Consider the following 20,125-nt stretch of genomic DNA (forward strand, 5'->3'; position numbering starts at 1 on the left):
CACACACACACACACACACACACACACACACACACACACACACACACACACACACACACACACACACTGTTACGCTGACACGCATGACACACAATGTACACACGCATGCAGAAAGCAGACACACACAGATTCCAGACAATACACAGAGTGGTTATAATGCGCTAGGAGATACAGGGAGCGGTAATATGAGGGGTTATAGGGAGGGTTATATGGGGTAATAGGAGGAGTTATAGGGTGCGATTATATGAGGCAATAGGAGGGGTTATAGGGAGCGGTTATATGGGGTAATAGGAGGAGTTATAAGGAGCGGTTATATGGGGTAATAGGAGGAGTTATAGGGAGCGGGTATATGGGGTAATAGGGGGAGTTATAGGGAGCGGTTATATGGGGTAATAGGAGGAGTTATTGGGAGCGGTTATATGGGGTAATAGGAGGAGTTATAGGGATAGGATATATGAGGTAATAGGAGGCGTTATAGGGAGAGGTTATATGGGGCAAAAGGAGGAGTTATAGGGAGCGGTTATATGGGGTAATAGGAGGAGTTATAGGGAGAGTTTATATGGGGTAATAGGAAGAGTTATAGAGAGCGGTTATATGGGGTAATAGGAGGAGTTATAGGGAGCGGTTATATGGAGTAATAGGAGGAGTTATAGGGAGCGGTTATATGGGGTAATAGGAGGAGTTATAGGGAGCGGTTATATGAGGTAATAGGAGGAGTTATAGAGAGCGGTTATATGGGGTAATAGGAGGAGTTATAGGGAGCGGTTATATGGGGTAATAGGAGGAGTTATAGAGAGCGGTTATATGGGGTAATAGGAGGAGTTATAGGGAGCGGTTATATGGAGTAATAGGAGTTATGGGGAGAGGTTATATGGAGTAATAAGAGGTGTTATAGGGGAATCAGGTTTGTACCCCCCACCTCAGGTACTCACGGAGGGAGCAGCAGGCTGAATTCCTTGTTGCCCCTCTCCCCGGGGGTAAAGCTGAGATTGTGGGTCCTCTGAATGTTGGACTTATTGGAGGGACGGATGGGTCCCCAAGACAGCGAGACCCCCGGGGAGACTCCGTAAGACTGGTCCAGCCCTAGAAACACAGCTGTCACAACTCAGCGTGTGACACCATCAGAGGTCCCCTTTAACCTCTCGTTCCCCCCCGCCCCCTCAACTCACCTGCGGGCAGCGTGACGCAGGCATGCAGGTGCAACCCCGCGGCGCTATGCAACGTGCTCGCGGTCACTGTGAGGCTGGCGCTCTCTCCCGGAGAGAGGGGGATCACGGTGGGTCTCAGAGTGACCCCCTCCTTGACCGGCAGCCGCAGACGGATTTCCGCCTCGGGCGGTAGCTCCGTCACGGCTACAGCGCCCCCCTCGGGGGAGCTGAATTCCAAGGCGACCAGCACAGAGGTGACGGGGACATTGGGGAGGAGCCCGGGGGAGAATGGGTTAGTGTCCAACTCGGTGACCAGCTGCAGCAGCTCACGGTGCCCCCCCAGAGCGCCGGACAGCGCCGGCGGCAGGGAGACCTGGCACAGAGGGGTGGGCTCGGAGCACCGCAGGTCTCCGGGAGGGACACGCACCCCCTGCACGCGGACCCCGGGGGCGTCCAGGGACAGCGGCTCCTCGCCCTGCACATGTGACCTCATCAGTGACATCATCAGCGCCCGCGTCAGGTTGAAGGCAAAGAGAGAGAGGTCATCAGTAGGAGACGCGGACAAGGCCCCGCCTGGAAAAGGGTCAGAGGTCAGGAGTGGGTACAATGATGCTACCCCACAATGCAATGCCTCCTTCCATCAATTGTTACATGATAACCCAACTCCTGAGTCAGCCAGTGACCATGCGCAGAAGGGGCGAGGGATGAAGGGATGAGGGGGGGTCTTACCCAGTAGCGTGAGGATGTCCAGGGCTGTCCCGGTCTGAGCTCTGTGTCCATCGTCACTCTCCGAGTTTAGCACGTGGATCATTCTCTCTGTGGCCTCCAGAGTCCCGAGCCACGTTGCGGGGGCCACTTCCTGCGGGACGGCCTGAGGGGTGGAGCAGATACGTGCATCTATACACAACCCCCCACATCCAAGCAACCCACCCCCCCCCCCCACACAGAGATACTCTGACAAGACCTGAACCCCCAGATTCAGCCCCACGTTACCACGTACCACGCACTGTGTCAGTGCGGCGCTGATCGCAGCCACGTCCCACAGGCTGCAGAGGGGCAGTGAGGTCAGAGCGCTCGTTATGTTACCACGGACACCGGCGCGTTGGTGTCGCTCCTCCTCTGTGACCACGGACTCCTGCGGGGGAGGGGAGCTGGTTACACACGTGTGTGCCCCTCCTAAAGTGGGGGTTCACGGCCTCACCCCTCCCCACCATCTACCCTCCACACAACGCCCCTCTCCGCAGCACCGCCCCCCTCCCCCATTTCTCACCAGATTCAGGGCGGTGACGAGTGCCAGTGAGTACGGCAGCACCCGCTGGGTGTCACCCACTGTGACCACCTGCTCTAGGGCCCTCTCATAGTGACCGCTCAGCCACCGAGACACGGGGACACCACGGAACATGTGAGGGACGGACACTGACAGAGTGCTGAGAGAGAGGAGGGGGAGAGTTAGTGTAAGAGGAGAGAGAGAGGGAGTGTAAGAGGAGAGAGAGAGTGTAAGAAGAGGGAGTGAGAGTGAGTGTAAGAGGAGAGAGTGAGTGTAAGAAGAGGGAGTGTGTAAGAGGAGAGAGTGAGTGTAAGAGGAGAGAGAGTGAGTGTAAGCGGAGAGTCTAAGAAGAGGGAGTGAGTGTAAGAGGAGAGAGAGGGAGTGAGTGTAAGAGGAGAGAGAGAGAGTGAGTGTAAGAGGAGTGAGAGTGTAAGAGGAGAGAGTGAGTGTAAGAGGAGAGAGAGAGTGAGTGTAAGAGGAGAGAGAGAGTGTAAGAGGAGAGAGTGAGTGTAAGAGGAGAGAGAGTGAGTGTAAGAGGAGAGAGAGTGTAAGAAGAGGGAGTGAGTGTAAGAGGAGGGAGTGAGTGTAACAGGAGAGAGAGAGTGAGTGTAAGAGGAGAGAGTGAGTGAGTGTAAGCGGAGAGAGTGAGTGTAAGAGTGTAAGAGGGAGTGAGTGTAAGCGGAGTGAGAGTGTAAGAGGAGAGAGTGAGTGTAAGAGGAGAGAGAGAGTGAGTGTAAGAGGAGAGAGAGAGTGAGTGTAAGAGGAGAGAGAGAGTGAGTGTAAGAGGAGAGAGAGTGTAAGAAGAGGGAGTGAGTGTAACAGGAGAGAGAGAGAGTGAGTGTAAGAGGAGTGAGTGAGTGTAAGAAGAGAGAGAGAGAGAGAGTGTAAGAAGAGGGAGAGAGTGTGAAAGTTAAAGAGGAGAGAAAGAGTGTGACAGTGAAAGAGAAGAGTGTGTGTGAAAGAGATGAGCGTGAGTGTGTGAGAGTGAAAAAGAAGAGTGAGAGAGAGAATGTGTGAGTGTGAAAGAAAAGAGAGAAAGAGCAGGTTTGAGCCGAGAGAGAGTGCTTGTATGAGCAGAGAGCGGGCGTATGAGCAGAGAGCACATGTGAGCAGATAGAGAGCAGAGAAGAGCAGGTGTAAAGAGAGGGAGCAGGTGTCAGCAGAGAGTGAGAGTGCGCTTGTGAGCAGAGAGAGAGCAGGTGTGAGCAGAGAGAGCAGGTGTGAGCAGAGAGAGAGCAGGTGTGAGCAGAGAGAGAGCAGGTGTGAGCAGAGAGAAGGCAGGTGTGAGCAGAGAGCACGTGAGCAGAGCGCGCGTGTGAGCAGAGAGCGCGCGTGTAAGCAGAGAAAGCGCGTGTGTAAGCAGAGAAAGCGCGTGTGTAAGCAGAGAAAGCGTGTAAGCAGAGAGCACGTTTGAGACCTCAGCAGAGTGAGAGCGTCCCGTCCCCCCTCACCGGTTTAGGGCCACAGTCCGGGCCCCCTGCATGTCCTCGACCTCCACATACACCCGTATCTCCCCGGGCTCCCTGCCCACGGGCGGCAGGACACTGTGCCGGCTCCTGGTGCCACGGTACAAATAGAACCGCTGGCACCGCTCGCCGAGCCCGGAACAGATCTCTACTGACAGGCAGAAGAGGAGCTGCCCATCCGCGTCGGGGTCCCTCCATCCTGAGGGGAGAGAGAGAGGAGAGCGGGGGGATATTCACACGCGCGCATACGCACACGCGCACACATATATATATATGGCCATATTCATCGTGGTGTCCTCATTGAATCGATCTCGGGTCCAGATCGCATGAGAAGCCGTTTGTGTGTTTGTATAATGTAGTTCCAGTAGCCGCGTAGCCCTGATTGGTTGCAGGTTGTGATCCCTTTTAGTGGATCAGCATTTTCTGTAGATGTTGAATAAATTGCAAACACGCTTTGTACGACTGAGCAAAAAGAGTGACAGGTGCAGTCCGAGCGGGGAAAGAGTGACAGGTGCAGTCCGAGCGGGGAAAGAGTGACCGGTGCAGTCCGAGCGGGGAAAGAGTGACCGGTGCAGTCCGAGCGAGGAAAGAGTGACAGGTGCAGTCCGAGCGGGGAAAGAGTGACAGGTGCAGTCCGAGCGAGGAAAGAGTGACAGGTGCAGTCCGAGCGAGGAAAGAGTGACAGGTGCAGTCCGAGCGGGGAAAGAGTGACCGGTGCAGTCCGAGCGGGGAAAGAGTGACAGGTGCAGTCCGAGCGGGGAAAGAGTGACAGGTGCAGTCCGAGCGGGGAAAGAGTGACCGGTGCAGTCCGAGCGAGGAAAGAGTGACCGGTGCAGTCCGAGCGAGGAAAGAGTGACAGGTGCAGTCCGAGCGGGGAAAGAGTAACCGGTGCAGTCCGAGCGAGGAAAGAGTGACAGGTGCAGTCCGAGCGGGGAAAGAGTGACAGGTGCAGTCCGAGCGAGGAAAGAGTGACCGGTGCAGTCCGAGCGGGGAAAGAGTGACCGGTGCAGTCCGAGCGGGGAAACAGTGACAGGTGCAGTCCGAGCGAGGAAAGAGTGACCGGTGCAGTCCGAGCGGGGAAAGAGTGACAGGTGCAGTCCGAGCGAGGAAAGAGTGACAGGTGCAGTCCGAGCGGGGAAAGAGTGACAGGTGCAGTCCGAGCGGCGAAAGAGTGACCGGTGCAGTCCGAGCGAGGAAAGAGTGACAGGTGCAGTCCGAGCGGGGAAAGAGTGACAGGTGCAGTCCGAGCGGCGAAAGAGTGACCGGTGCAGTCCGAGCGAGGAAAGAGTGACACGTGCAGCCCGAGCGAGGAAAGAGTGACAGGTGCAGTCCGAGCGGGGAAAGAGTGACAGGTGCAGTCCGAGCGGGGAAAGAGTGACAGGTGCAGTCCGAGCGAGGAAAGAGTGACAGGTGCAGTCCGAGCGGGGAAAGAGTGACAGGTGCAGTCCGAGCGAGGAAAGAGTGACAGGTGCAGCCCGAGCGAGGAAAGAGTGACAGGTGCAGTCCGAGCGAGGAAAGAGTGACCGGTGCAGTCCGAGCGAGGAAAGAGTGACAGGTGCAGCCCGAGCGAGGAAAGAGTGACAGGTGCAGTCCGAGCGGGGAAAGAGTGACCGGTGCAGTCCGAGCGGGGAAAGAGTGACAGGTGCAGTCCGAGCGGGGAAAGAGTGACAGGTGCAGTCCGAGCGGGGAAAGAGTGACAGGTGCAGTCCGAGCGGGGAAAGAGTGACCGGTGCAGTCCGAGCGGGGAAAGAGTGACAGGTGCAGTCCGAGCGGGGAAAGAGTGACCGGTGCAGTCCGAGCGAGGAAAGAGTGACAGGTGCAGTCCGAGCGGGGAAAGAGTGACAGGTGCAGTCCGAGCGAGGAAAGAGTGACCGGTGCAGTCCGAGCGGGGAAAGAGTGACCGGTGCAGTCCGAGTGGGGAAACAGTGACAGGTGCAGTCCGAGCGAGGAAAGAGTGACCGGTGCAGTCCGAGCGGGGAAAGAGTGACAGGTGCAGTCCGAGCGAGGAAAGAGTGACAGGTGCAGTCCGAGCGGGGAAAGAGTGACAGGTGCAGTCCGAGCGGCGAAAGAGTGACCGGTGCAGTCCGAGCGAGGAAAGAGTGACAGGTGCAGCCCGAGCGAGGAAAGAGTGACAGGTGCAGTCCGAGCGAGGAAAGAGTGACAGGTGCAGTCCGAGCGAGGAAAGAGTGACCGGTGCAGTCCGAGCGAGGAAAGAGTGACAGGTGCAGCCCGAGCGAGGAAAGAGTGACAGGTGCAGTCCGAGCGGGGAAAGAGTGACAGGTGCAGTCCGAGCGGGGAAAGAGTGACAGGTGCAGTCCGAGCGGGGAAAGAGTGACAGGTGCAGTCCGAGCGGGGAAAGAGTGACAGGTGCAGTCCGAGCGGGGAAAGAGTGACCGGTGCAGTCCGAGCGGGGAAAGAGTGACAGGTGCAGTCCGAGCGGGGAAAAGAGTGACAGGTGCAGTCCGAGCGGGGAAAAGAGTGACCGGTGCAGTCCGAGCGGGGAAAGAGTGACCGGTGCAGTCCGAGCGGGGAAAAGAGTGACCGGTGCAGTCCGAGCGGGGAAAGAGTGACCGGTGCAGTCCGAGCGGGGAAAGAGTGACCGGTGCAGCCCGAGCGAGGAAAGAGTGACAGGTGCAGTCCGAGCGGGGAAAGAGTGACCGGTGCAGTCCGAGCGGGGAAAGAGTGACCGGTGCAGTCCGAGCGGGGAAAGAGTGACAGGTGCAGTCCGAGCGGGGAAAGAGTGACAGGTGCAGTCCGAGCGGGGAAAGAGTGACAGGTGCAGTCCGAGCGGGGACAGAGTGACAGGTGCAGTCCGAGCGGGGAAAGAGTGACAGGTGCAGTCCGAGCGGGGAAAGAGTGACCGGTGCAGTCCGAGCGGGGAAAGAGTGACAGGTGCAGTCCGAGCGAGGAAAGAGTGACAGGTGCAGTCCGAGCGGGGAAAGAGTGACAGGTGCAGTCCGAGCGAGGAAAGAGTGACAGGTGCAGTCCGAGCGAGGAAAGAGTGACAGGTGCAGTCCGAGCGAGGAAAGAGTGACAGGTGCAGTCCGAGCGGGGAAAGAGTGACAGGTGCAGTCCGAGCGAGGAAAGAGTGACAGGTGCAGTCCGAGCGGGGAAAGAGTGACAGGTGCAGTCCGAGCGGGGAAAGAGTGACCGGTGCAGTCCGAGCGAGGAAAGAGTGACCGGTGCAGCCCGAGCGAGGAAAGAGTGACAGGTGCAGTCTGAGCGGGGAAAGAGTGACCGGTGCAGTCCGAGCGGGGAAAGAGTGACAGGTGCAGTCCGAGCAGGGAAAGAGTGACAGGTGCAGTCCGAGCGAGGAAAGAGTGACAGGTGCAGCCCGAGCGGGGAAAGAGTGACAGGTGCAGTCCGAGCGAGGAAAGAGTGACAGGTGCAGTCCGAGCGGGGAAAGAGTGACCGGTGCAGTCCGAGCGAGGAAAGAGTGACAGGTGCAGTCCGAGCGAGGAAAGAGTGACCGGTGCAGTCCGAGCGAGGAAAGAGTGACAGGTGCAGTCCGAGCGGGGAAAGAGTGACCGGTGCAGTCCGAGCGGGGAAAGAGTGACCGGTGCAGTCCGAGCGGGGAAAGAGTGACCGGTGCAGTCCGAGCGGGGAAAAGAGTGACAGGTGCAGTCCGAGCGGGGAAAAGAGTGACAGGTGCAGTCCGAGCGGGGAAAAGAGTGACCGGTGCAGTCCGAGCGGGGAAAAGAGTGACCGGTGCAGTCCGAGCGGGGAAAAGAGTGACCGGTGCAGTCCGAGCGGGGAAAGAGTGACCGGTGCAGTCCGAGCGGGGAAAGAGTGACCGGTGCAGTCCGAGCGGGGAAAAGAGTGACCGGTGCAGTCCGAGCGGGGAAAGAGTGACCGGTGCAGTCCGAGCGGGGAAAGAGTGACCGGTGCAGTCCGAGCGAGGAAAGAGTGACAGGTGCAGTCCGAGCGAGGAAAGAGTAACCGGTGCAGTCCGAGCAGGGGAAAAGAGTGACAGGTGCAGTCCGAGCGGGGAAAAGAGTGACCGGTGCAGTCCGAGCGAGGAAAGAGTGACAGGTGCAGTCCGAGCGGGGAAAGAGTGACCGGTGCAGTCCGAGCGGGGAAAAGAGTGACAGGTGCAGTCCGAGCGAGGAAAGAGTGACCGGTGCAGTCCGAGCAGGGGAAAAGAGTGACAGGTGCAGTCCAAGCGGGGAAAAGAGTGACCGGTGCAGTCCGAGCGAGGAAAGAGTGACAGGTGCAGTCCGAGCGGGGAAAGAGTGACAGGTGCAGTCCGAGCAAGGAAAGAGTGCCCGGTGCAGTCCGAGCGAGGAAAAAGAGTGACCGGTGCAGTCCGAGCGAGGAAAAAGAATACACTTTTATTTGCCCGCAGTGAAAACGGAGAAACACAAAACCTCCGACGCATTTCGCGCTTTATCAAGGAGATGCAATGATAGCGTTCACAGATTTACAAACCTCAGAGGTCCCTGCTTCACCTGTTCCCTTTCACGAAGATACCGGGGAGATTCGGAAATCTGTGGACACTTTCATTTTTTATATATATATATATTGAAAGAATATTACACAGGGGTTAGGAACAGTGTCACGTTTGAACGCGGTGAACAAGTTAGCGATGTGTTTACAGGTGAGAGGAATGATGGTTTATTAATAGTTAATATCTCATCTGACCCAATATTATTCAAATTTTTAATTTCAAAATATTCCCGGTGAAGTGGCGAGCAATTAAAGCCAGTTATATCTCCCCTGAACAAACCGCAAGCATAAACCTATGCACCTCAACCTATGCTCCCTGTGACCCTTGACCTGTGCACCTCAACCTATGCTCCCTGTGACCCTTGACCTGTGCACTTGACCTATGCTTCCGGTGACCCCCTGACCTGTGCAGTTGTACTCCAGGGACGTCTCCAGCCAGGAGATATTGCTGTGGGGGAGGAGGGAGCAGCGCCCCCCGGTGGGGGGGTTATTTGGGGTGAGGGTGATGCCGCCCTCCCCCCAGCCCGATGCCCCCTCCTGGGAGACGTGCAGGGTAAAGGTGTAGTCCAGTCCGTCCTGCAGGGACCCGGCCCGGACCACCAGATGGCGTTTCCCGGACCCCGTGGAGGTTGTGAGGTGGTCCAGGGTCAGAAGTCGCCCGTCCGAACCGAGAGCGCTCCATGTGTACTGTGTGAGAGATGGGCTGTTACCGTGACAACAGTGCAGGGTGTCTCTATATAACACTGGCTGTCTCTATATCATTGTGTGTCTCTCACACCCCGCTGGCTGTCTCTCTATTCACCTAGCAGTCTCTCTGTATCATTGTGTGTCTCTCTCTCACTGTTCACCTGGCTGTCTCTCACACCCCGCTGGCTGTCTCTCTCTCACTGTTCATCTGGCTGTCTCTCACTCCCCGCTGGCTGTCTCACTGTTCACCTGGCTATCTCTCACACCCCGCTGGCTGTCTCTCTGTATAATTGTGTGTCTCTCTCACAGTTTACCTGGCTGTCTCTCACACCCCGCTGGCGGTCTCACTGTTCACCTGGCTGTCTCTCACACCCCGCTGGCGGTCTCACTGTTCACCTGGTTGTCTCTCACCCCCGCTGGCGGTCTCTCTGTATAATTGTGTGTCTCTCTCACTGTTCACCTGGCTGTCTCTCTCACTGTTCATCTGGCTGTCTCTCACCCCCCGCTGGCGGTCTCTCTCACTGTTCACCTGGCTGTCTCTCACACCCCGCTGGCTGTCTCTCTCACTGTTCACCTGGCTGTCTCTCACTCCCCGCTGTGTCTCTCACTGTTCACCTGGCTGTCTCTCACACCCCGCTGTCTCTCACACCCCGCTGTGTCTCTCACTGTTCACCTGGCTGTCTCTCACACCCCGCTGTCTCTCACACCCCGCTGTCTCTCACACCCCGCTGTCTCTCACACCCCGCTGGCTGTCTCTCTCCCACTGTTCCCCTGGCTGTCTCGCACCCTGCTGGCGGTCTCTCTAGCTCTGTCCCCTCTGGGTGTCTCACCCGTGTGGCATGGTCACAGGCGCGACATTCCCCGGACAGGGTCACGTGACGACTGCGGCTGACCTGAGAGGAGGCGCGGCACGAGACGCACAGAGGCGTGACCTCCAGGATCTGCCCGCCGCGGAGCGAGACCTGCGACGAGAGAGCAAAGAGTAACCAGGAGTGGGGGAGAGGGCGTGGAAGAGGCAGTGACGTCCCGCCCGTCACCCGGTCACACGCACCGTCTGATTGGCTGTCGCTGGCGCACGTCCCGGCTTGCTGACGGTCAGTGAGAAGATGTGAGCGCTCCGGACACAGAGAGCAGAGCGAGCGACAGAGACCAGCGGGAGACGGGGCAGAGCGGGCAGGAGGCAGGGGGCGCCCTGAGAGACAGGGGGCAGTTAGGAGCACTCAGTCTGCGCTCTCACACTCACTGTCTGCGCTTTCACACTCACTCACACTCACTCAGTCTGCTCTCACACTCACTGTCTGCATCACACACACACTGTCTCTCCTGACACTCACTGTCTGCGCTCTCACACTCACTCACACTCACTCACAGTCTGCTCTCACACTCACTGTCTGCATCACACACACACTGTCTCGCCTGACACTCACTGTCTGCGCTCTCACACTCACTGTCTGCGCTCTCACACTCACACTCACTCACAGTCTGCTCTCACACTCACTGTCTGCATCACACACACACTGTCTCTCCTGACACTCACTGTCTGCGCTCTCACGCCCTTCTGTTCATATCCCACAACCTCCCTTCTTTCCTCTCTCCTTCCCTCTTAAACTTCCCCTCTCTCTGTCACTCTCCTTCCCTCTCCCCTCTTCCCCCTCTATCTCTCTCCTTCCCTCTCTCCCTTCTTCCCTCTCACATTCCTCTGTTCCCACTCACCTCTCCCTCCACTGGTTCTGAGCTCCACTCATACTCCAGAGCTGCCTCCTCCTCTCCTTCACTCAGGTCTGGGTCATGCGACTCTCTCCCATCTAGGACCAGGTCCAGTTCTGCTGACCAGGTCCGGTTTGACCCTCCTTGTATCTGTGCCACCAGTGGGCTGTGTGTCACTGTGAGTGTGTGTGTCACATTGTGTGACAGCGGAGTCCCCTGCAGGGTGACAGTGAAGAGAAGGCAGTACAACCCAACGTCCAGCGCATGTCCAGGGAGGGTCAGCAGGTGGCCGGAGGTATCCAATCCGGGCAGAGTGAGCGTGTCCGAGTGGCAGAGTGACCCCATGTACAGCTCCCAATGATACCACACCCTGTACTCCGTGCACCCTTTCAGATCCACGCTGACCTCAAAGTGACCACCCACAGCCCTGGACATTGTGGCCGGAGCCCCCAGCAGCTGGACCTCTAGCTGCTCACACTGCAGTGTCCTCACAGTGACCGCTGTCTGTGCCTGAACCGAGCTCACCAGGTTATACACAATCACCTGAGCCACAAAGTCCCCGGGGCGGCTGTAGCTATGGCCAACTGACCTCTCTGTGCCACGGACATCGTCCTCAGAGTCTCCAAACGTCCAGAGGAACCGCAGGTCTGAGCCATCCAGGGTCACAGCAAAGAACTGGACACTGTGACCCAAGAAAAAACCCCTCCCGCTGCTGGACAGAGTGACGGAAGTGACCGGTGTCTGTATGATCACCGAGGACAAGAGAGAGGAGGAGCAGAAGGTGTTGGTGACATTGAGGAGGACGCTGAGTGTCCCATCCCTAATGGGGGTGTACCCCACGCTGCGTCCAGCGGCTGAGTGCTCGCGGTGTCCATGCTGCTGGAAGGTCCAGTGGAAGTTGGGGAGGTGTCCGGCCTCCAGAGTGGCGGTCAGATGCAGGGTCCTGTTCACTGGCCAGGCGGGGGGGAGGTCCGGCACCTGCAGACCCTGAACCATCTCCAGGACCTGAATGCTGAGGCTAGCGGTCACTCTGCTGACCCGGTTATATGCAGAGGCTAGAACCTGATACTGACCGGGGGAGGAGAAGGAGAGGTGGTCATTGGCTCCGGAGAAATCCACAGTGAGACCGAGCGAGGGGACGGTCAGCGTGAAGCTCACGTTCGTGCCGCTCTGGACACTCAGAGAGAAGGCGACCTCTTGCCCCGTGCAGAAGCCGCTCCTCTCGGTGCTGACCCGCAGACCGGTCACTGCGTCTTCCACGTCCACGAGGTGGGAGGCGCTGCTCCAGCTCACTGCGTTCCAGACCCGGAGCTGCAGCCAGTGGTGACCTGGCTCAACAAAGACGTAGGACACGTTCTGCGCCGAGGATCGGAGTGGGGGTCCTGGTAGTGCCCACTCCCACGCCAGGTCTGTGCCACGCTGTGCTGAACCACAGAGAGACACCGCACCGTGTGACATCACGGCCTCCGAGTCACGTGACCCGATGACATCAATGCTGACCATGGACACGGGCTCCTGCACTCTCAGCGCTGTGGCGGCGCTGCTGGAGCTCAAAGCATTAGACACATTGACCCTGATGACCTTTGATCCTGGGGTGAGGTAGGTGTAAGTCCAATCGGGGCTTTGGCTGCTCTGACCTGCCGGTCCCTCCCCAGGGTCCCAGGAATACTTCAAGTCAGACCCAGACCGTAGGATGGCGGCGATTGCCACCGGCGCCCCAAGGGTGACAATGCTGGTGTTGGTCTGTATCCGGGCACCGGCCACTCTCGCCACTACCTGCAGCCGGACCTGCGCCGTCTCTGCCCCCAGTGCATTCCCCACCCAAACCTCTGCGTTCAGGACTCCCGCCACAGCCGGGTAGAGGGTGACCGTGGCGCCCCGTCTCTCCCGCTCCCCCGGCCACGTCACCCAGCGAAAGGTGAGATTGGAGCCGCTGGTCACGTGGGCAGTGAGGGTGAGGAGCTCAGCGAGGGCAGCGTAACCCTCCGCAGCCGGGCGCTCCTGCTGTATGATGACCCCACCCACCCTCTCCTGCACCTCCAGGCTGACCGTGGCAAGGGCAGAGCTCACTGCGTTTTGGGCCAGGACGCTGACCACGTAGACCCCAGGGCTGAAGAACATCTGGGAGTGACGCGATGACCCCTCCGTATACTGGCATGTCCCGCACGCAGACCAGCTGTACCGCACTCTGTCACCACTAGACGCAGATGCCCAGAAACGGACTGGCTGCTCCACCTCCGCCAGTGTCCGGTCAGCGGTCAGCGACAGGGCGGTAACTGGGGCCAGCACGGACAGCATGACCGAGGCCCGCTGGTGGCTCACTGCGTTCTGTGCGTGTACGCTGACCGTCACATTACCGGACACATGGTAGGTGTGGGTCACGGTGTGTCCGGAGCGAGAGGGGGATGAGTCACCAAAGTCCCACGTGAACTCAGCTCTGACCTCCGGACTGACCTGGGCGGTGAAGACCTGCTCTGCATCCCGCGGCACCACCTCCCCCGCACTACGCCGGATAGACAGGCCCCCGAGAGGTGTCTGCACGGTCACATGACACTGCGCATGTTCCTGGCTTACGCCATTCCACGCCGTTACCGTCACACGATAGGTCCCCTCGGACACGTATGTCCAGCTCATATCTGGGGAGGAGGAGTTAACGGGCAACATCCCCAGACCCAGATCCCACTGGTACCAGTACCGGTGCTGGAGATCCGGAGAGGGCCGCACCGCCGCGGAGAAGAGGATCGGCTCGGACAGGTTAGCGGCTAGAGGCGACGCGGCGAGGGCGACGCGGGTGATCCGATCCTCCACGGTGACCTCCCTGCTCAGAGCGTCGCCCCCTGCGGCCCCGCTCACGGCCAGCCGCAGCGTGTAATTCCCGGGCGAGAGATAAGTGTGTCGCACGTCCGCCTCGCCCTGCACGAGGGCGGCGGGGCTGCCGTCGCCAAACTCCCACCGGAAGCTGAGCCCGGCGACCGGCGCGGTGACACCAGCAGCGAGTTGGGCGGGCGCCATGCTGGGGACCCTATGGGGGATGCGGAGGTGGGTCACGCGGATCCGGTAAACCAGCGCCGTGAGCGAACCGTGGGCAGAGCCGACGCCATTCCTGGCAGTCACGGAGACGGTGAAGTTGCCCTCGCGGGCGTAGCCGTGTCTGACAGACGCCTCTGATTGGTTGGCGTAGGTGCTGCCGTCCCCCATGTGAAAGCTCCACCTGGCGTCGGTTCCACGTTGGAGGGACCCGGTGATCACCGTGTCAGTGCCGAGCTCACTGGGCCCGCTGCTCGTCAGCGCCATCCCCTCCACTCGCTGCCCGACCGTCACCGTGACGGCGCCCGTTACCCGGCTCGCCCTGTTGCTGCCGCTGACCGTCGCGTTGTAGTAGCCGCTGGAAGGGTAGCGATGCTCTGCCTGCGGGTCACTGCTCTGCACGACCGCTGACCCGTCGCCAAAATCCCAGGACAAGGTCACGGCGAAGGCGGAGGGGAGGCAGAGGGCGGAGAACAGTGCGGCCTCCAGCGGGAGCGGGGACAAGGGGGTCACTTGCAGGGTCAGGGAGGTCAGCGCGAGGACGGTGCGCAGCTGCAAGGAGCGGCTGACCCGGGAATCGTTGTTAAACGCGGTGACGGTCACTTGGTGATGTCCTGTGGGGGGAGAGAGATGAATTACTTCCTCTGCCTTCTCCCAACAGGGTCCTCCCCTCCTCTCACACCCTCACCCTCTCCCTCTGTCTCACCTGCCAGGGCGTATCTGTGGCTCTCTGTTGTAAGAAGGGTGACCAGTGGCCGGACAGGGTCACTCCGGGGGAGCTGAGGGTCATACGGGGGAGAAAAGGCCCGGTCCAGCACAGGGGTCCCATCTCCGAAATCCCAACTGCAGCAGGGAGGCCAGGTAGAGCTCAGCTGGGGAGCAGGGGGAGATGCAGAGAGGGGGGGGATGCAGAGAAGGGGGGGCGATACAGAGAGAGGGGAGAGATGCAATGGGGGGGGAGAGATGCAGAAAGGGGGGAAAGATGCAGAGAGGGGGGGATAAATGTAGAGAGTGAGGGACAGAGAGGGGGGAAGATGCAGAGAGCGGGGGGAGAGATGCAGAGAGGGGGGGAGAGATGCAGAGAGGGGGGGAGAGATGCAGAAAGGGGGGGAGAGATGCAGAGAGGAGGGAGAGAGATACAGAGAGGGGAGAGAAATGTAGAGAGAGAGATAGAGAGGGTTGAAAGATGCAGAGAGGGGGAGAGATACAGAGGGGGGGAGAGATACAGAGGGGGGAGAAATGTAGAGAGAGAGGGGGGAGAGATACAGAGAGGGGGAGAGACACAGAGTTGGGGGAGAGAGATACAGAGAGGGGGAGAGATACAGAGAGGGGGAGAGATACAGAGAGGGGGAGAGACACAGAGTTGGGGGAGAGAGATACAGAGAGGGGGGAGAGATACAGAGAGGGGGGAGAGAAATACAGAGAGGGGGGGAAAGATGCAGAAAGGGGGGGGGGAGAGATATAGAGAGGGAGAGAGATACAGAGAGAGGGAGAGATACAGAGAGGGGGAGAGATACAGAGGGGGGGAGAGAGATACGGGGAGGGGGAGAGATACAGAGAGGGGGGAGATACAGAGAGGGGGAGCGATACAGAGAGGGGGGAAGAGATACAGAGAGGGGGGAGAGATACAGAGAGGGGGAGAGATACAGAGAGGGGGGGAGAGATACAGAGAGGGGGGGAGAGATACAAAGAGGGGGAGAGATGCAGAGGGGGGGGAGAGATAGAGAGGGGGGGAGATACAGAGAGGGGAGAGATATAGAGAGGGGGGAAGATGCAGAGGGGGAAGATACAGAGGGGGGAGAACCAGAGAGGGGGGAGCGATTACAGAGAGCGGGATGAGATACAGAGGGGGGGGGGAGAGAGATAGAGAGGGGGGAAGATGCAGAGGGGGGAGAGAGATAGAGAAGGGTAGGGGAGATACAGAGAGGGGGGAAGATACAGAGGGGGGAGAACCAGAGAGGTGGGAGCGATACAGAGAGCGGGATGAGATACAGAGGGGGGGGGAGAGAGATAGAGAGGGGGGAAGATGCAGAGGGGGGAGAGAGATAGAGAAGGGGGGAGATACAGAGAGGGGGGAAGATACAGAGGGGGGAGAACCAGAGAGGTGGGAGCGATACAGAGAGCGGGATGAGATACAGAGGGGGGGGGGAGAGAGATAGAGAGGGGGGAAGATGCAGAGGGGGGAGAGAGATAGAGAAGGGGGGAGATACAGAGAGGGGGGAAGATACAGAGGGGGGAGAACCAGAGAGGGGGGAGCGATACAGAGAGCGGGAGGAGATACAGAGGGGGGAGAGAGATAGAGAGGGGGGAGATACAGAGAGGGGGAAGATACAGAGAGGGGGAGAGATACAGAGAGGGGGGGAGAGATAGAGAGGGGGGGGAGAGATAGAGAGGGGGGTGATACAGAGAGGGGGGAAGATACAGAGGGGGGAGAGAGAGATAGAGAGGGGGGGAGATACAGAGAGGGGGGAAGATACAGAGGGGGGGAGAACCAGAGAGGGGGGAGCGATACAGAGAGCGGGAGGAGATACAGAGAGGGGATAGAGAGGAGGGGGAGATACAGAGAGGGGGAAGATACAGAGGGGGGAGATACAGACGTGGCTATAGAGATGGAAGGAGAAAGTCGACACAGACGCGGCACAGAGAAGCAGAGAGCGCCTCACACACGTGCTGCTCCTTGTGAATTTGTGGTCACCTTACGGTCACTGCCGACGAGCCGTCCACTTGCACCTGGAAGCTGATGTCCTGGGGCTCAGAGACCAGCAGTACAGGGGACGCAGCCCACAGCTCTGCGCTCTGCAGCGGAACCGCCGCATGTACAGCGAGAGGCACAGCCACCTCCTGGAACTGACAGGGTTCTGAGCACGCACCTGTGGGGAGAGGGGGGGAGGGAGGGGGGGAGGGAGGGGGAAGAGGGGGGAGAGGGAGGGGGAAGGGGGGGGGAAGAGGGGAGGAGGAGGGGAAAGGAGGGGGGAAAGGGGAGAAAGGGGGGGGGAAAGGGGAGAAAGGGGGAGGGAGGGGGGAGAGGGAAAGGGGGAGGGAGGGGGGAGAGGAAAGGGGGAGGGAGGGGGAGAGTGAAAGGGGGAGGGAGGGGGGAGAGGAAAGGGGGAGGGAGGGGGAGAGGGAAAGGGGGAGGGAGGGGGAGAGTGAAAGGGGGAGGGAGGGGGAGAGGGGAAAGGGGGAGGGAGGGGGGAGAGGGAAAGGGGGGGAGAGGGAAAGGGCGGAGAGGGAAAGGGGGAGAGGAGGAGGGGAGTTAGAGAGGAGGGAAATGGAGAAAGGGAGGGAGGGAGAAAAAGAGAGTTTGGGAGAGAGGAGGAAGAGATGGGGGAGAGAGGGAGGTAGAGAGAGAGGAGGGAGAGATTGAGTGCGTGTGAGAGCTGGAGGCTAAGAGGCGTGGGTGGCACGGGGTGGGGTGGTGGGTGGCACGGGGTGGGTGGGTGGCACGGGGTGGGGTGGTGGGTGGCACGGGGGTGGGGTGGTGGTTGGCACGGGGTGGGGTGGTGGGTGGCACGGGGTGGGGTGGTGGGTTGCACGTTGGCACAGGGTGGGGTGGTGGGTGGCACAGGGTGGGGTGGTGGGTGGCACGGGGTGGGGTGGTGGTTGGCACGGGGTGGGGTGGTGGGTGGCACGGGGTGGGGTGGTGGGTTGCACGTTGGCACAGGGTGGGGTGGTGGGTGGCACGGGGTGGGGTGGTGGGTGGCACGGGGTGGGGTGGTGGGTGGCACGGGGGTGGGGTGGTGGGTGGCACGGGGTGGGGTGGTGGGTGGCACGGGGTGGGGGGGTGGGTGGCAGTATGAGGGTCTCACCATTAGCCGATAGGACCCTGGGGTCCTGAATGTCACCGCGTAGCTGGGTCCTTGGTAGGTGAATCCCTCCATATTATCCACTGTCCAGGTGTAAGTCACCGATGAGCCGTGAGACAGCTGCGCTGTGAACACCTGAGAGTGAGGAACACGCAGTGAGTGTGAGGGGGGGAGCAGGCCTCTGAGTGTGAGGGGGGGAGCAGGCTCTGAGTGAGGGGGGGAGCAGGCTCTGAGTGTGAGGGGGGGAGCAGGCTCTGAGTGTGAGGGGGCTAGCAGGCTCTGAGTGAGGGGAGGAGCAGGCTCGGAGTTTGAGGGGGGGAGCAGGCTCGGAGTGTGAGGGAGGAGAAGGCTCAGAGTGTGAGGGGGGGAGCAGGCTCTGAGTGTGAGGGGGGAGCAGGCTCTGAGTGTGAGGGGGGGAGCAGGCTCTGAGTGTGAAGGGGCAGGCTCTGAGTGTGTGTGGGGGCATGCACTGAGTGTGAGGGGGGAGCAGGCCATGTTGTATGCATGTACTCTGAGCGTGTGTGTGTTCGTGCGTGCGTGTGCGTGTACTCTATATGAGCGTGTGTGTTCGTGCGTGCGTGTGTGTGCGTGTACTCTATATGAGCGTGTGTGTGTTTGTGCGTGCGTGTGTGCGTGTACTCTATATGAGCGTGTGTGTGTTCGTGCGTGTGTGTGCGTGTACTCTATATGAGCGTGTGTGTGTTCGTGCGTGCGTGTGCGTGTACTCTATATGAGCGTGTGTGTGTTCGTGCGTGCGTGTGTGTGTTTGTGCGTGCGAGTGCTTGTACTCTATATGAGCGTGTGTGTGTTCGTGCGTGCGTGTGTGTTCGTGTGTGCGTGTGTGTTCGTGCGTGCGTGCGTGTGCATGTACTCTATATGAGAGTGTGTGTGCTCGTGCATGCGTGTGTGTGCGTGTACTCTATATGAGCGTGTGTGTTCGTGCGTGCGTGCGTGCGTGTGCATGTACTCTATATGAGAGTGTGTGTGCTCGTGCATGCGTGTGTGTGCGTGTACTCTATATGAGCGTGTGTGTGTTCGTGCGTGCGTGTGTGTTCGTGCGTGCGTGTGTGTTCGTGCGTGCGTGTGTGTTCGTGCGTGCGTGCGTGTTCGTGCGTGCGTGTGTGTGTGCCAGTGCAAAGTTGCGCTTAGCTGACACAGTCCCACCGCCGGACAGTTACTCACCTGCGTCTGGTGGAGCGGCACGCGCTGGTGTCCGGAGGGCAGGACGCGTAGGCCTTGGATTGGCTCATGTGACCGGACACGCACAGACAGGTTCTGCGCGCTGACCTCATTGGTCACCCGCACACCGAGCGTGTCGTCCCGCACCTCGTCCACGCGCAGCCACGCCCAGGCGAACCCGGCGTTTTCCGTCGGGGCGCTGCACGCGGGCAGCGCGGGCACGATGCTCTGCGGGCACCCCGGGCGCAGGTCCGCTCTGCGCTCTGCACGGGGGCTGACCAGTGCACCCAGGCCGGGCCGGAGCCCCGTGCCGTGATGACCAACAGTGTGGGCTCGCCAGCGGCGACGTTCAGGGCGTCGGCGCTGGGGGCGGGGTGGATGACCCGCAGCCCAGTGACCGGAGTCAGGACGCGCACCGTGCAGTTCGCCGCCGTCTCGCTCACGGCATTGCGCAGGACAGCGCTGAGCGTGTAGTTGCCGGGATCCGGGAAACCCCCAGCAGAGGAGAGACCGCCAGGGAGCGAAGCTCCGAGGCAAAGGTGACCCGGAGGTCACAGACCACGTCGTCCACCCAAGAGGGGGACACGACCTGCAGGGACCCCTCGCGCCAGCCCCGCCCGCATCATGCTGATGTAACTCTGACGCCAGGGGGAGCCGGCACTTGGGTAACACCGCAGGACGGACCCCCGGCCCCCACTGTGCTGTATAGAGAGGATATCATCGGGGTATACAGAGAGAGAGAGGGGGACAGCAGGACCTGGAGGAGAGGAGGAGAGTTAGGGAACAACGGAGCAGGGGGGGGGGAGATAGTGGGAGGCACTGGGAGTTGGGGGAGAGCTACTGGAGGCCGTGGAGTGTTACTGGGAGTTGGTAGAGCGTTACTGGGAGTTGGTAGAGCGTTACTGGGAGACGGTGGAGAGTTACTGGAGACGGTGGAGAGTTACTGGGAGACCGTGGAGAGTTACTGGGAGATGGTAGAGAGTTACTGGGAGATGGTAGAGAGTTACTGGGAGATGGTAGAGAGTTACTGGGAGACCGTGGAGAGTTACTGGGAGACCGTGGAGAGTTACTGGAGACCGTGGAGAGTTACTGGAGATGGTAGAGAGTTACTGGGAGGAGAGGAGAGTTACAGGGAGGTGGTGGAGAGTTACTGGGAGCAGCGAGGAGTTACTAGGAGATGGTAGAGAGTTACTGGGAAGCAGCGAAGAGTTACTGGGAGGCGGTGGAGAGTTACTGGGAGGAGGTGGAGTTACGGGGAGATGGTAGAGTTACTGGGAGGCGCTGAGAGAGAGTTACTGGGAGGAGGCGGAGAGTTACTGGGAAGCAGCGGAGAGTTACTGGGAAGCAGCGGAGAGTTACTGGGAAGCAGCGGAGAGTTACTGGGAAGCAGCGGAG

At 59.7% G+C, this 20,125-nt stretch overlaps 1 protein-coding gene across 1 annotated transcript in view; it reads right to left on the reverse strand.

Annotated features, from left to right (window-relative positions):
• Window positions 1-20,125, reverse strand: part of LOC142472570 (polycystin-1-like) — a 48,100-nt gene that overhangs the window by 13,193 nt on the left and 14,782 nt on the right. Inside the window, 20 exon segments of the mRNA XM_075579634.1 lie at window positions 933-1,083; window positions 1,170-1,721; window positions 1,878-2,019; window positions 2,149-2,283; window positions 2,419-2,575; window positions 3,867-4,080; window positions 8,732-9,014; window positions 9,845-9,976; window positions 10,066-10,206; window positions 10,728-14,362; window positions 14,455-14,591; window positions 16,444-16,588; window positions 16,591-16,618; window positions 17,555-17,686; window positions 18,734-18,993; window positions 18,996-19,226; window positions 19,229-19,346; window positions 19,348-19,475; window positions 19,478-19,487; window positions 19,613-19,632. Of these exon segments, the coding sequence (XP_075435749.1) occupies window positions 933-1,083; window positions 1,170-1,721; window positions 1,878-2,019; window positions 2,149-2,283; window positions 2,419-2,575; window positions 3,867-4,080; window positions 8,732-9,014; window positions 9,845-9,976; window positions 10,066-10,206; window positions 10,728-14,362; window positions 14,455-14,591; window positions 16,444-16,588; window positions 16,591-16,618; window positions 17,555-17,686; window positions 18,734-18,993; window positions 18,996-19,226; window positions 19,229-19,346; window positions 19,348-19,475; window positions 19,478-19,487; window positions 19,613-19,632 (6,751 nt within the window).

This window comes from Ascaphus truei, chromosome 22 (genome assembly GCF_040206685.1).
Source record: "Ascaphus truei isolate aAscTru1 chromosome 22, aAscTru1.hap1, whole genome shotgun sequence".
Lineage (NCBI taxonomy): Eukaryota > Metazoa > Chordata > Amphibia > Anura > Ascaphidae > Ascaphus > Ascaphus truei.